The 15,919-nt window shown below is 39.0% G+C and overlaps 1 protein-coding gene across 1 annotated transcript in view; it reads left to right on the plus strand.

The window, feature by feature from the left end:
- Nucleotides 1-13,207, plus strand: part of FGF9 (fibroblast growth factor 9) — a 49,345-nt gene extending 36,138 nt beyond the window's left edge. Inside the window, exon 3 of the mRNA XM_007942516.2 lies at nt 12,962-13,207. Within this exon, the coding sequence (XP_007940707.1) occupies nt 12,962-13,207 (246 nt within the window). The remainder of the gene's footprint in view (nt 1-12,961) is intronic.
- The last annotated feature ends 2,712 nt before the right edge of the window (nt 13,208-15,919 follow it).

Raw genomic sequence — 15,919 nt, forward strand, 5'->3', positions numbered from 1 at the left:
CATGACTGTCTATACGGTGCAAATGTGATTGCTTTACTGCAGTATGAAGTAGTTTTTGCCTTTTAACTGCCATGTTGCATCATGTGTTCTCATAGAATTTGCTATTCAGACTCAGCCCTGGGTTTCTTTGTGTTCCCCTGGCTGGCTTGCCTCCCTCCTTTCTGTCTATCTCCTTATATCCCCTTTTGTCCCTTCCTCTTTCCTCTCCTCTTTCTCTTCTCCCTCTCCCCGTGTTTCTCTCTTTCCCACATGAATTTCTGTGCTTCAGACTGTGTTTCAGTGCTCCTTGATTGTGTTGACTTGTATTACTTTGTTTTCTCTCTCCTTCAAGCTGACTTTCAATTTGTTGTGTTTTGGTGGAATATTCTAGTCTATACTTTTATTCTGAGTTGTTTTGAACTTGGACATAGAGCACAGGGCTTAGAACTCTATCGCTTACTAGTTGTGTGACCTTGGGCAATCTACTCAAAATTCCTGAGACTTAGTTATAAAATAGGGCTAATAATACCTACTTCATAGCATTATTGTGAAGATTAAAGGACACAATGCCTATAAAGCAAGCAGCACAGTGCCACTCAATGAATGTTAGTTCCCTGAGCAGTTTATGGATCACTGTGGCCGACTAAGTGAACTCTGGTGGTGTAATGAGTAAGGCATTTGGCTGCTAACCAGAAGGTCAGCAGTTCAAACCCACCAGCCACTCTATGGAAGGAAGATGAGGCAATCTGCTTCCATAAAGATTTACAGCCTCAGAAACCCAGTGAGGGTCGCTTGGAATTGATTTGATGGCAGAGAGTTTGTTTTTTTGGTATGGCCGATGATGGAAATGTGCTAGTGCAATGTTTGGTATATCTTAATTTATGTGAAATATACTGGAATTTTGTTTCCTTCATGTTTGAATTTTGAAATTATGATTTATGACATAGTCTCAGAAAACCAACAGACATTCTCCTTCAGATCAAAATATGTCCTTTGTCAAATTATACTCTAAAATGTTAACCATAAAGACTTATTAACAAGATTAATTTTACATACTTTATTCTTATATCCAGCCAGCTCATTATTACTCGATCCACTTAGTTAGAAATTTCTTGTATTAGGGATTTAATTTACTTTGTGATAATGATTATTTTTATTTTAACGTTCACATATTGGCGAACTCATCAGTGCCAATGGGAGCTAGGAGCTGGGGACCCTGGGGTTTTGGATGACTCCCAGAGACAAAGTTCATCCACAAAGCAGTTTTACTTAGGATTTCTCCGTGGGTGTTGAGTGGAGATGGGGGTCGAGGAGGTATAAGCTTTGGCTGGGGGTGGTTGAAAACTTCAGCAGTCATGTAGATCATTCCCACATATGATGGCGAGGGTGCTGGTAGTATTTGCCTTCGGGGTTGCACTTTATCTGCCTTTTGTATGTGCCCAACTTTCCCTCAGGCTCAAGTTTCTACAACACTGCTAGCTTTTTGTTGACTTACAGGATTTCATTTTCCTTCCAAGTATGTTCCCTAAGGGGAAGTTCATGATGCAGGGTTTATTGGTCAGGCAGATGGTTGATTAATGACCAATTTTTGTTGAGGCCAAAGTTGAGAAGAGGGCGTAGCAGGCCTACTAAGGCAAAGGAAGCAGTAGGTAAGATCCTCTCAAAACAAAACAAAAAAAACCCTCACTGCCATAGAGTCATATCTGACTCATAGAGACCCCTCCTTGGGTTGCTGAGGTGGTATCACTACGGAAGTAGATTGCCCCATCTTCTTTCTGAGGAGTGGCCGGTGAGTTTGAACCTTCTGGTTAGCAGTCAAATGCCTTAGACACTATGCCACCAGAGCTCCCAGGGAGTTCATAATCCTGATGGTTTCTCAGGGAGGCTTGAAGGGGAGACCCTTCTGCCAAACTAGCTGTCTTCTTCTCTTTCCTTCTTTCTGCTTCGAAATTGCAATCTCATTCTCTTGGCTGTTTCTGGGAGTGTTAATTCTGTCTGCGTTTCTTCCCTGTCTGCAGTGGGCAACTGATGCAGAATGTTTTACTTCCTTCCTCTCCCTATTTTCCAACTTCACTGCAGTATCTTTTTTCACTTCCTGTTCAATATGTCCTTCCAACCTTACTGTGGATGACGTATCCTGCTCTCCACATTGTAGTATTTCCAAAATGGAATTAAAAGAGTCTTCAACTTTGAGTCTAATTAATATTGCTCATTAGCAATTATCTACCTGATTGATAAACCATACAGCAGCAACTTCCCTACGAGAACTTATTTAGAAGGAAAGTGAAATCTTGAAAGCTAGCAGTGTCGTAGGGACTTGAGTCTGAGGGAAAGTTGGACATGTCCAAAAGGCTGAGAAAGTGCAACACTGAAGAGAAATAAGATCAGGACCCCCTCAGTCATTATTTGGAGTGATCCATACAACTCTTGAAGTTTTCAAACACTCCCAGCCAATACTTGTACCCCCTCCCCCCCATCTCCACTCAACACCCACAGGAAATCCTGAGGGACCAAAATCTAGTCCAATTCCTTCATTTTATAGATAAGGGAGCTGAGGCCCAGGAGTGTTAACTCACCTATGGTAACCAGATTGTGTGTGCACGTGCGTGCACATGTGTGTGTGTGTGTGTGTGTGTGTGTGTAGGGTTGACATTCTTTTAAGGAAATAATGTAGATCTTAGTTTTTTAAAATTTTTTTTGGCGTTATGGTCCCACAATATTTACTGATCTTTCAGTTTCTCTCATTTATTTCTACAAACCAAGTCCTGAACTTAACCTTATGAATCATAGACAGTGGGAGCTCTGGTGGTGTAGTGCCTAATGACTGCTAACCAGAAGGCTGGCAGTTCAAACCCCACAGTCACCCCTCGGAAGGAAGACTGGGGAATCTACTTCCATAGAGACGCTGCCTTGGAAACCCAAGGAGGGGTCGCTAGGAGTTGAAATCTACTCAACGGCAGTGAGTTTGGTTTTTGGTTTATCATAGAAAGTCTCCTGGCTACACTTTTCTTTTTCAATTGCTCCCTTCACGATACATTGGGTGACATGGTGGCATCACAGTAGTTGGAGTCCATTGTCTCTGTGTAGGACTTTTTTGTGAATCCATTACTTTTCCTTAACTTCACCTTGACTTTCTCCTCCATTGTCTATCACTGTCTGATCCTTCACTACTCTCAGTTCTGACTAAGGTGATGTCTCAGTTATGTAGTGTTTCTATAATGGAACAGTGGGTGGCTTTAACAAACAGAAATTTATCTAAATTCAGGCTGCCAGTTCTAGGGGGTGGGTTTTCTCTCCCTTTTAACTCTTGGGGAAGGTCTTTATCTCTTTTCTTATATTCCTTGGTCCTGGGAGGTCTTTTGTGTGGGTTGGCATCTCTCTTTCTCTGTTTCTGCTTGCTTCTCTGTCCTCCCTTATCTTCTTTTATATCTCAAAGGTGATTGGCTTCAGATATGCACAGATATGGTCTCTTGAATATAAAAAAGGAAATCCATTCCCACATGGGATTATAACCACAGATATAAGGATTAGGATTTACAACACATATTTTTTGGAACATAATTTAATCAGTAATAGGTAATACTTAGTTTGAAGTATTTTCAGCTTTTGCATATTTTTGATGTGCATTTTAAGTGGTCACTGAGTGACAGTATTACACTTAATAGTGCTTTATACTTGTAATACTACTTTAATAAATGTCCCATGTACATTTTTTTAACCTGTTTTTCTAAGGCTCTGTGGTGGCATAGTGTATAAGACGTTTGGTGCTAACCAGAAGATCAGCAGTTCAAACTCACTAGCTGCTCTGTGGGAGGAAGATGAAGCAATCTACTTCTGTAAAGATTTACAGCCTTAGATACCCAGTAAGGGTTGCTATGAGTCAGAATGGACTCAATGGAAGTGGGTGGTGGTGTTCTAAGATCATAAAAGAGATTTGAGGATTTTTTTTTCCCTTAGGTTTGTTTGTGGAAAAATAAAATGTACATTGATTACACATTGACACAAGCAAAAATATTTCCTAAGTAACTATTGAACTTCTCAAATTTGAATTCTATCTTGAAAAAGACTTTTCCCCTGTGGGATGTATCTCTGAACATGTTTGGAAAGGTTTATCAGCTAATAAGATTTTCTAAGCAAATCCTCATTTTTATAGGCAATTTCTAAAAAAGGCCTCTAATTTGTAAAGTGAGGTTAGTCTGTCTGGTGGTGGAGTGGGCAGGTTCTGTCCTTGGCAGTATTATTGGTGCCACATGGTTGGGGAGTGTGAAGCATACAAGGAAGTGTGTGTGTACACACGTCTATATTCATACTGGGGCCCCCAATTTTTGAGTCCCTTAAATACCCAGCTGATCAGCTCCTGAGGAGAAGATTTTTTTTTTTTTTTAAGGTGGAATTAGAGTGAAAGGAGCTCTGGTGGCACAGTAGTTAAGGCGTTCAGCTGCTAACCAAAAGGTTGGTTGTTCAAACCCACTAGCTGCTTCATAGGAGAAGGCTGAGGCAGTCTGCTTCTGTAAAGATTTATAGCCTTGGAAATTGTATGGGGGCAGTTCTACTCTGTCCTGTAGGGGCGCTATGAGTCAGAATCAACTCACTGGTAGTGGTTTTGGAGAAAAAGTGAGGAGAATGTAGGAATTCTTAATTTTCTATGTTTGTCCATCTTGGTGAGTCAAAATGAATAATTGCCTACCTACTTTCTTCATTTTCTGTTGACTAGATGCAACTGGTTCAATTGTCCCCAATCCAATTTCAGTGATAATTATGATGAACGGAATCATGAATATAAAAGCAGACCCATCTGGAATAGTGGGGATTTTAAAGAGGTTTTGAAAAATGGGATTTAAGGTGAGGCATATTGAGGGCACAAGGGGGGATCTGAGTTGGAATGTCTAATAAAATAAGAAATAGTGCCCGTCCTGCCTCATCTCTCTGTGTTTGTTACTTTCTGTCTAGTTGGGGACTTCTCCCAGGAGAGAGGAGTAAAAGACCTGGCTTCTTATTAATGGTCCTTTAGTCATTATATTTAATCACTCCCATCCTTGAAACAACTCCCATTAAGGCTTTACTGCTGCTAGATTATTAATGAGGAAGAGTACAACTGTATGAGTAATTGTGGTTAAGGGAGGTTTAAATACCATGACTATAATAAACAGTAGATATGAGAATGAGTGATTACATCAAAGTCATTAACTTATAAAATGTGTGGGAACTCCACAATTAAGCTCGTGTCTCATATAGTCATTGATCATGGCTTTATGTGTTGTAGTAGTTAGTTGATGCAAGTAGTTTAAGCAACCCATTGGATGGTGTGGTTAAAGCTACATCATACCTATAGTAGTATGGAAATCATATTTTAATATGAATAGCAGCACTCATGAGCTTTCAATGAGAACTATTACTGAGACTCAAATTTTGAAACAACTCCAATTTTTTTTGATGAGGATAGATATGAATTGGGTATAACAATGCCCATGTGAATTACACATTTAAAAAGTTTCTAATATTTTAAATCAGTGTCTACATGAGTTTATGTCTTCTAACATGCCTAAATATTCTCTGGGGTGTACTATAATTTTCACATTATTATCTCATACTTTGGTTTTAATAGGATTGGTCAAAGTTTTGATGTTTTAATTTCAATTTTTCCCACTGCTAAGAATTTGATGATAGAAAATGAAAAAGAGGTTTCCATAGTTGCTAACATTCACCAGATTTTGTTCCAAAGTATGGGCTTTAGTAGACTTTTGAATTAAATCCACATTGCCCATCCAAGCTCAATGATATAATCCAATAGTTCAAAGATAGGTATGCCATAAACAGCTATAGTTAAATAATCTAAAAAAAGAAATTAAAACATGGAAATACAATAAAACAGGAATTGATCACTTTATAGTGGAATACTCTATAAACTGTCTGCATTGGAAACATGTGGTGAGTTTTAAAACATCTGAGTTCTATAATTCTAAAGTGTATAGTTTTTTTTGAAGGCACTTTTTCCCCCTCTTCTACATATGTATAAAAAATAGAGGTTAATTTTTTTTTTCTTTACCATCCCAATTTGTATTTTTTAGCTTATTTTATTTAATAAACATAATTTGGAGTACATATACATAGCATAAATATATTCACCCCAGGTAAGTATTTTATTACTAAGAACTGAAGTGTAATCACAAAGAGATTAAGTATGTAAATCACACTACTTTATTATCTATCTAAAACAAAAATCACATGTTGAAACATAACCCCAAATCAGAATAAGAAAAAGTTTAAAGCATGTAATGGTATAGATAATAACAAAGCCTTTAGTTTTTAATGCTGATTTTAATTTTTAAGGTATGCAGGCGTATCTGTGTGAGATTGTACCAGTTCTGTCACTACAAGTTGTAATCGATTCAGTGGTGGTGGTTTTGTTGTGGTTCTGGAGAAAGAGTGAGAAGAAAGCAGGAATTCCCAATTTTCTATTTGTCGTTGTGGTGAAACAAAATGAATAATTGCCCATCTACTTTCTTAGTTTCATTTTGGACAGATGTGTCTGATTTAGTTGTCCCCCCTAATTTGAGTCACTGGCACTTTCGAACTGTGCCACTAGTTTTGTGATAGAAAGTCTTCCCAATTTCATTGATCCTGTTAAATGAAGTTAAACATTCTTCCCATGAGACTCAAATTTTGAAACAACTGATGACTGAACTCTTAACCATGATGGAAAATGCTGACTGTAGATTAAACTGTTTCAAATCACCTAATTCATTTTCTTCTTAGGGTTGCCTAGAAGGTTCTGTTATGTATATATAAGCAAGGCTGTAGTAGCCGTCTAGGGGAGAGAGAGAGCTGTGTTGACTGACCTATGAAAATGTCACTTAAATTTCTTAGCTGATTCAACTTCTGTTCTTTAAAGGGATTTTTTATATTCTGAAGAAAATGTGTAAAATGAGAACCTATTCTTAAGTGTTGAAAACAAGTTAGGGTCCCATTCTTAGGTTGTGGTAACTCTACGACTGTCGAATATGGTTCAGGTTTTCTGTTTTCCTTCCCTCTCCACCCATCCTTTTGCAAAATTAATAGCATTTTTTAAAATTATGTTTTGAGGGAGAGAAGGAAAACGCTTCTCTTAGAAGAGTGACTGCCCTTCATTTCTGAGCATACTGTGTGAATGCCAGCCCTTTCTCTCCTGAGCCTTCCTTATAGCCTGACCCTTAAGAACAGCACTAGGAGTAATGCTGAATGAGAGGATCTGGAGGAATCACACTGCTTAATGAAAAGTAGAAAAATTGAAGGTGGCTCCAGTCACAAGAGAGCAGCGTCTCCAGTAGGGCTCTTGGAAACGGCTGGCTCTAATGGCTTCATTACAGTAATAACAAGATCCTGTGGCATAGCCCATGGGCAAATCATTTCACATCTGGGCCTCTCTCTCCCATGTACTAAGTGGGAAAAATTTAACTAGCTGTGTCGTAAGGCTTGTTCCAGTTCTAAGAGATTATGATGTTAATAGAATGTCTTCAACCACCTTTGCTTGTTGAGGGCTACCTATGTGCACTGAGTCACTGTACCAAAAAGAATTGGTCATACCAGCAAATTGAGGTCCTGCAAGATTATATTTATTTGTATCATTAAAGTTGGTTCTACTCTGATGAGGCAACTCTATCCCAATCGTACCTTGAGTGCCTTCTGACCTAAGGGGGCTCATCTTCCAGTGCTGTATCCGACAACATTTCCAGGCTATTCGTAAGGTTGCCCAGTAATGTATCAGACAGTGTTTCTCTGCTATTCATACAGTTTTCCCTTGCCAATTCTTTGCAAAGTGGATGGTTTCTTCCTTCTTCCTAGTCTGTCTCACTTCTTCCTGGTCTTGAAACCTGTGCAATGTGTGCAACCCTACTGGCTTTTGAAATACTGGTGGCACAGCCTCAAGCCTCACAGCAATGTACAAGCCACCACAGGATGACAGACTGACAGACAAGTTTGTCTGCTTTAGCTGTTGGAAACCTCACCCATGTCAGGAGTAGCATATGATCAAGAACTGATGGGACTGAAGGAAGCTGCAGTGAAGGCATTGGTGAGAAACAGAGTTCCAGGAATTGATGGAATACCCATTGAGATGTTTCAGCAAACACTGTAGTACTGGAAGCACTCCTCTCTGCCAACAATTCTGGAACACAGCTACTTGGCCAACTATCTGAAAGAGATGCATATTTGTACCCATCCTAAAGAAAGGTGATCAATGGAATGAGGAAGTTATTAAATAGAATCATTAATATCACATGCAAGTAAAATTATGCTGAAGATAATTCAAAAATAGTTGCAGCAATGCATCAACTGGGAGCTGCCATTTAGAAATGCAAACCAGATTCAGAAGAGGATGTGTGTGGAGTGAGGGATATCATTGTGCTCCGTCTGGTTGTCAGTGGCTGAGTTTTTCGAAGTAGACCACTAGGCCTTTCTACCAAGATTCCTCTGGGTGGGCTCTACCTTCCAACCTTAAGTTTGTAGCTGAGTGTGTTAACTCTTCGTACTAGCCAGGGACTCCAGGGAGATTTGGAAAGGTTAAACAATTAGTTGTAATTGTCATAAAACTAGTGAGGGGTGAGGTTGGGAGTCGAGTTGGGCTTTTGACTTCAAAGCCGGGTTCTTTATTATTGTGCCAACTAGCTATATTCTGCTGAGGTTACCCAGTATATATTTTTAATCCAAGAAAGGTCATTGTGCTATAGCTGTGCTATATAAGCAAACGGAATGTAAATTAGTACATAATTTATGGTCCCAAAAGCAGGAGGAATTTAAGATTAATTTTGTAGTGCTTGTCAGATGATGTAATATCCTGTGGAGAAAAAGAAAGCTTCATTTTTTTACAATTTTTATTGTGATTTGGGTGGAAGTTTACAGAGCAAATTGGTATTCCTTTCAACAATTTATACACATTTGGTTTCATGACATTGACTGCATTCCCCACAATGTAACGGCTCTCTTCCCACTTCCTCCCTGTAGTTACCTCTTCCCTGTGTCTTTCTTTCCTATGCATTCCTGCCCTCTGAGCTCTCTTCCTGTGCAAATACTGCCCTTCTGGTCTTCCATGGTTGATTGTTCTAAGGGGTGTACCTTCTATGCCTGTCTGTTGTTTGGCTGAAAGTCACAGGAGTGAGTTCAATTCCAGACCTGAAGGGTTATTAGGGGCCATAGTTTTGGGGGTTTCACCAGTCTATCAAACTAGTTTGCCTGTTTTTGTTTTTTTTTTAATAATGATTCTGAGTTTTGTGTATAACCCTACTCTTTTTTTACTTTTTAAAACTTTTTATTGTGATTTGGATGAAAGTTTATAGAGCAGGTTGGTGTTCCATTCAATAGTTTGTACACATTTAATTTCATGACATTGATTGCAATCCCATAATGTAACAGCTCTCTTCCCTGTGTCATTATTTCCTAGGCATTCCTGCCCTCTGAGGTATTTCTCTGTGCAAATACTGCCCTCTGGTCTCTTATGCTTGATTGTTCTAAGGGGTGTACCTACCTGGTATCAGTGTAAGAAAGCTTCATTTGCAATACCATTACATGCCCCTTGTAGAACTAAAGGCTCAGTGTACAATTACATGCATTGGTTCATTTTCTTAATTAAAAAAATACACACAATTTGTTTAGAAAACTTACCTAATTACCACAAACCAAAACCAGCCATTAATAGCCAGAAACAATCTTACCCGTGAGGGGAATGTGTATTACACAGAGGGAAGTAAAAAGTAAAATGGCTGTTAATGCCTTTAACACACTACTTTTGTTTCCTTAGTCTTAATGGGGTGGCATAGTGCCTAAGGCATTTAACTGCTAACCAGAAGGCTGGTGGATCAAACCCTCCAGCCACTCCTTGGGCGGAAGACTGGGCAATCTACTTCCATAGAGATATACCGCCTTGGAAACCCAAGGAGGGCTTGCTATGAGTTGGAACTGACTTGATGGCAGTGAGTCTGGTGTTTTAGTTTTAGTCTTAATGGAGATGAAATAGAAATCACATTTGGCCTAACTCTCCTTACTGTAGGAGGAGTATAGACTGTTGTACCTCCACAGAGAATGCCACACTACGTTTATATGTAAAGGGAGGTGAGAAGACCATTTCTCCGGTGTGACCTCCTCCTCCTGATGTGCAGATCATCTCTAAAACAAGACAAAACAAAAACCAGTAAAAGCCAATTGCTGTCCATTTGACTTGCAACTCATGGTGACCCCATGTGCTCCATAGGGTCTTCAGGGGCTGAGTTTTTGGAAGTAGATCATTGAGTCTCTCTTCTGAGTCACTTCTGAGTGGGCTCAAACCTCCAACCTTTAAGTTGGCGGCCAAGTGTGTTAACTGTTTATACCACCCAGTGACTCCAGAGCTTCTCCTGTTGTTGCCAAGTTGATTCCTACATATAGTGACCCCAGGTGACAGTAGAACTGCCCTGTATGGTTTCCAAGGCTGTCATCTTATGGAAGCAGACTGCCACATCTTTCTCCTGTGGAGCTGCTGCTGAGTTCAAACTTTGGACCTGTTGGTTTGCAGCCACGCTCTTAACTGTTGGGCCACCAGGGCTCCTTAGAGCTTCTCCTAAACCACAAAACAAAACCTGTTGTTGTCAGTTCCAATGCATAGTGATCCTATGTACAACAGAACGAAACACTTCCTGCTCTGCACCATCCTCACAGTCAATGTCATGCTTGAGCTCATCGTTGGCAGCCACTGTGTCAATCCATCTTATAGAGTCTTCCCCTTTTTTGTTGATCCTCTAGTTTACTAAGCATAATATTCTTCTCCTAGCAACCCCCAAATGAGAGTAGACCAGTCTGTAGATGTAGCTACAAATAACTTGTCAATTTCTACAATGTATTTTGGTCCTATTACCCCAGTGTCAACCATCCTACGTCTTCCCATCATTTTTGTCCTTGGCCAGTGTTTTGCTTTTTCTTTCTGTGTTCCCCTGCTCAACTCATTCAGCAAAACATCTGTCCAATGAGATCAAATTTTGCTGGAAACCTACTCTGTTGTCTTTGGTCATCAGGAAGAGGGCTTGTGAGGAAGTACAGGTCCCCTACTCTGTTGAGTGTTTTGAGCTCTTGGATGACTTCAAGGATAGAAGCAGAGAGACATGTCTATCAGTGGGCTTATGACTGTGTCAAATACTCTCTCTTTCTCCCTCCTCTCCTCTCCTGACTTGCTCCACAGCAATGGGAAATGTTGGGCTCCACCCAAGTCATGTCTAGGAACTCATTGTGCTAGGTTATGTTCTTACCTGCGTACCGTAATAACGATGCCTGTCTTTTGGGGAAAAGGCTCTGGTAGTACAGTGCCTAAGACACATGAATGCTCACCAGAAGGTTGGTGGCTCAAGCCCACCAGCCACTCTGTGGAAGAAAGATGGGGCAATCTAGTTCCATAAAGATTTACAGCCTTGCAAGGCCAATGGGGTCACTACAAGTCAGAATCTACTTGATGGTAGTGAGTTTGGGTTTTTTTTTTTTTTTTTTTGGTTTGGTATTCTGGGGATGCATAAAGTTTGCTGTCTGTCCTCTGTATCTGCATGATAGAAATGGGAGAAAGTCAAAGGCCCTTATCCATGCTTCTGTCTTGACTCTGTGCATGTCCATGCATTTGTGTCCTTGGTCAATATTTTTAAAAAGTCATTTTGGTATGTATTTTAAAAAGTACCATCTAGGAAGGCATTTATTTTAAGAGTTTTCATTGATTGCTTTCCAGAACAAAAAAAAAGTTCACTAAATCCTGTTGCCTTGTTTCTGCAGGGGCCAGCTCAGGAGATATGTTTTTGTGTGCTGTTTGGATGTGACATGCAGGTTACTTCTGGTCATTACTGCTCACGAGTAACAAACTTTAACCTCCTACATTGTGGGGTTCAGTGGGAACCATGCCTTCATGACGCTAAGGTGGAGTGAGAAGGAGCAGCATATTTGTAACAATGTGGAATTGTTCTACTCAGGGAATGTAGGAAAGAAGTACCCTCTTGGTAGTTGAGAGGGTGGTGCGGTGAGTGGGGGCTGCTTCTGTCTAAATCCAAGGAAATAGGAGGGGTAGAACCTTTATTTTTCCTTCTTTGTACTCACACTCGGTCACTCAGCCATGATAGACATTGTTCTATCTTAAAATGTGGACCCAGGATTCTCTGCATCATGATTCCACAAGGTGCCTGTTACAAATGCACGTCTTGAGACTGCTTGGATCAGAATTGTAAAGGATCTTGGCTCAGAAATCTGCATTTTAAGCAGGCATCCCTGGGGATCCTTCTGCACACGAAGTTTGAAAGCCACTTTTATAGGGCAATATATAAACTTTCCAGCCTAACCCAAAACCAAAAAACCAAACTCAACTGCCATTGAGTTGATTCTGACTCATAGTGACCCCCATTGGGTTTCCAAGGCTGTAAATCTTTACAGAAGTAGATTGCCTCATCTTCCTTCCATGGGGCAGTTGGTGGGTTTGAACTGCTGACCTTCTGATTAGCAGCCAAATGCCTTATGCACATGCCACCAGAGCTTCTTTAAGGGGGGTGAAAAAATCTGACTTAGAAAATATATATTAAAGATGAAGAAGGTATTTGAACTTTTGGCTTTAACCAAGACTTCCACTCCCAGGTCGTTCACCATTCTTATTTCTACAGTAAAAATGAGAATGACCCATGACTTTTATTGTCCTTTGCCCCTTTGACTCATTCAAGTAATTGGCATATTGGGAAGCAAAAGCAGCCTCTGTTCTTGAAGAGGGTCCTCAGTTTACCAAGAAAACATGCATAATCCTTTGTGCTTTGTTGTTGTTGTTGTTATTTACCTTTGTGCTTTAGTCATTATGAATCCAAAATCAGAATGGAGTTAATTTTATACAAATAACAGCTTTTGCAGAATGAGTGAAAATCAGTGTTTTCTTATTGGAACTCTATTGTGTAGCCAACAAATATTGAATTGTGCAGCAAGTAGTTCCTTTTGCAACATATTCATTTATGTTTTCTTTTTACAGGAAAAACTAACCCAAGAGTGTGTATTCAGAGAACAGTTTGAAGAAAACTGGTATAATACGTACTCATCGAATCTATATAAGCACGTGGACACTGGAAGACGCTACTATGTTGCATTAAATAAAGATGGAACCCCAAGAGAAGGGACTAGGACTAAACGGCATCAAAAATTTACACATTTTTTACCCAGACCAGTGGACCCAGACAAAGTACCTGAACTATATAAGGATATTCTAAGCCAAAGTTGACAAAGACAATTACTTCACATGAGCCCTTAAAAAAGTAACCACTATAAAGGTTTCACGTGGTGGGTTCTTATTGATTAGCTGTATCATCACGTCAGCTCCACTGTTGCCAAACTTTGTCGCATGCATAATATATGATGGAAGCTTGGATGGAACATACTGATTTTGTTCTGCACTTAAAGGTCGGTCCTCCTCAAGGATTGCCTATGCCACTTGCTTGATTTATTGTGAAAGGAAAGGAGAGTGAGAGATTTGCGAGGGAGGGAGTGTGAGTGCTTGAGTGGATAGGTAAGAGGGGAAAGTTGGAGAAAGAGGGGAGAAAGCCGAGAGGCAAACGGCCTGATGCATGCTGGGAAATAGACACGCTTTTAAATTTTTGATCAGTTGTACTTCATTCTATATCAACATAGCTGCCATACTTCGACTCATCAGGATTTTGGCTGGTGGCCTGCGCAAGGGTACACTGCATTTTCAAAGGCATGGAGGGTGCAGTCTTACTTCAAAGACTTTTTTCAGTTAATTCTCACTGGTTATCAGCCCAGTGACCTTAAAAGCAAAGACCTCTTAGTAAGAAAAAAAAAAAAAAAAAGGAAAAAAAAAAAAGAAAGAAAAAAGAAAAAAAAAAAGTTAAATTTATTTATAGAAATTCCAAAGGCAACATTTTATTTATTTTATATATTTATTTATTATATAGAGTTTATTTTTAATGAAATAATGTACAGGCCAGATAGGCATTTTGGAAGCTTTAGGCTCTGTAAGCATTAAATGGCAAAGTCTGCTATGAACCTGTGGTAAATTCATGCAAGTCAATAAAACAGTGCATGGATATGAGAAATTCTAATGACCCTAAATGTACTCGAGGCGACAATCGACTTTGTGCCCATATTATTGTAAACGTATGCACATCACTCATGACACTGAGTATTCACTCTTCAGACTGCTTGTTTCACAGCTTTCCCCCAGAGGATTAAAGAGAAACTGGGTCTTGAACTTTTATTCCGTGTCTGTAATATTTCCTCTCTCATAAGTGACTTACTCTATCATTGTAACTTCACGGTTATGAAAAATATAAGGGTTGGTATATATCCTACTTGTTTAAATCTATCGCTGAATATACCAAAGCTAAACAATAACTATGCTTTTATTTTAGCTGATCTGCAGAACAACAGGACTAACATCAAACATTGTACTAATTTAGAATTCTCAGAAAAAGGAAAAAGCTTACATAGCACAGATTTTTTTTTTTAAAGGGCCAAGAATCAGATTAACAGGATCATTCTTGTATACTTTTATTTGTGCACTTGGTTATCAGATAAGGAATTATACACGTACCATCGGGGTCATTGTAATAACACCTTTTATAGAAAATTGCTTTCAGTGTGAACTGTCATAATACATGGTAATAGCACCCTTAAGGTAAAACTTACAGAATGAAACTAATAAATCTTTATCAATAATGACAATGAGGGGGAAAGTATTATACTTGTTGACTGTGTTTTGTTTTTAAAAATGGTCTTCACAAATGCTCAAATTTTTTTAGAGGGGAAGTTACTATATAGAATATCTTTTACAAGGCTTTTATAATATTTTATGCTGGAAAGCATAAAAGTACATATTTCTTTGGTAGCAATAATTTTGGAACTTGCCCTTGGGCAAGGGAGACTATTTCTTACTCTATACTAAGGAGTAAAGAGCCAAATTCTTAAAGCAATATTTAAAGAAAAAGGAATTTATAACAGATTCTCATACCACATAGAATACTTTCTAGCCTGTTAGGTTGGGAGATTGAAAGGGACAGTTAAAGAATGTGTTGAGATTGATGTAACTAATTTTAGAATTTAATATTCCAACTCTGGTTTTTCTCCAATGCACGTTCTCTATGAAAAATAAAAGTATGTCACTGACAAGTTAAAGCTGTTATGAAAGAGAAGTGCATGAGTGACTGTCATGAGCACATGGAAACTTCTGTGGTCCAAGGCAGAGTGTCATGGTGCCCTCCTGCTGATGGGCAGGTAGGAGAAACAGCATCTAACATTTGGAATTAAGAAATATTTTGGGAGGTGGGGCCAGAAACAACATAAAATAGCTGATTTATGGTAAATGTCAGAATGTCCTCTTCAGTTATTTTCTTGGGAGTTTTTATATTCTAAACTTAAACCACATTTAATTCCAATAAGTAGTATTCTTATTTATTATTTAACCCTTTGCTGCTGCTGAAATGTGCACAGATTCAGCCTTTAGTTTTTCCAAAAGTAATTTAATTTTTTTTTTTCTTTTGGGCTGAAAAATATTAAACATCTGACCACAGGGAAGAATCAAGTTTTCGAATGTTAGAGAGATGATATTTAGCACCGAAGAAATTGATTTCAGAAGATAGCTAAAAGTAATCTTAAAGACACACGAGAAACTAGATAATCAGCCTAAAAGGAAAAAAAAAAAAAATTGTGAAAAAGATGAAAATCTCCACGCATTCCTAGAAGAATGTCACTTTAATGTCTACTTTTGAAGTTGATTTTGTTTGGGTACATTTTTTTAAAGAAAACAAAATGTTATATACTTTTGGCAATTGATACAATAAACTGTAATGGTCTGTAAATAAATAAATACTGACTTATGCAATTTATGTAAATAGGCATTCTCTGAAGAGTAGGTGGCTTAAGGTCCAGTGTGGACGTTGTCCTGTGGGGCAGTCCAGTGTGTCTTCGTGGTGCTCAG

The sequence above is a fragment of the Orycteropus afer genome, unplaced genomic scaffold (assembly GCF_000298275.1).
Source record: "Orycteropus afer afer isolate SDZICR_OR568_19922 unplaced genomic scaffold, OryAfe1.0 scaffold00092, whole genome shotgun sequence".
NCBI classification, from domain to species: domain Eukaryota; kingdom Metazoa; phylum Chordata; class Mammalia; order Tubulidentata; family Orycteropodidae; genus Orycteropus; species Orycteropus afer.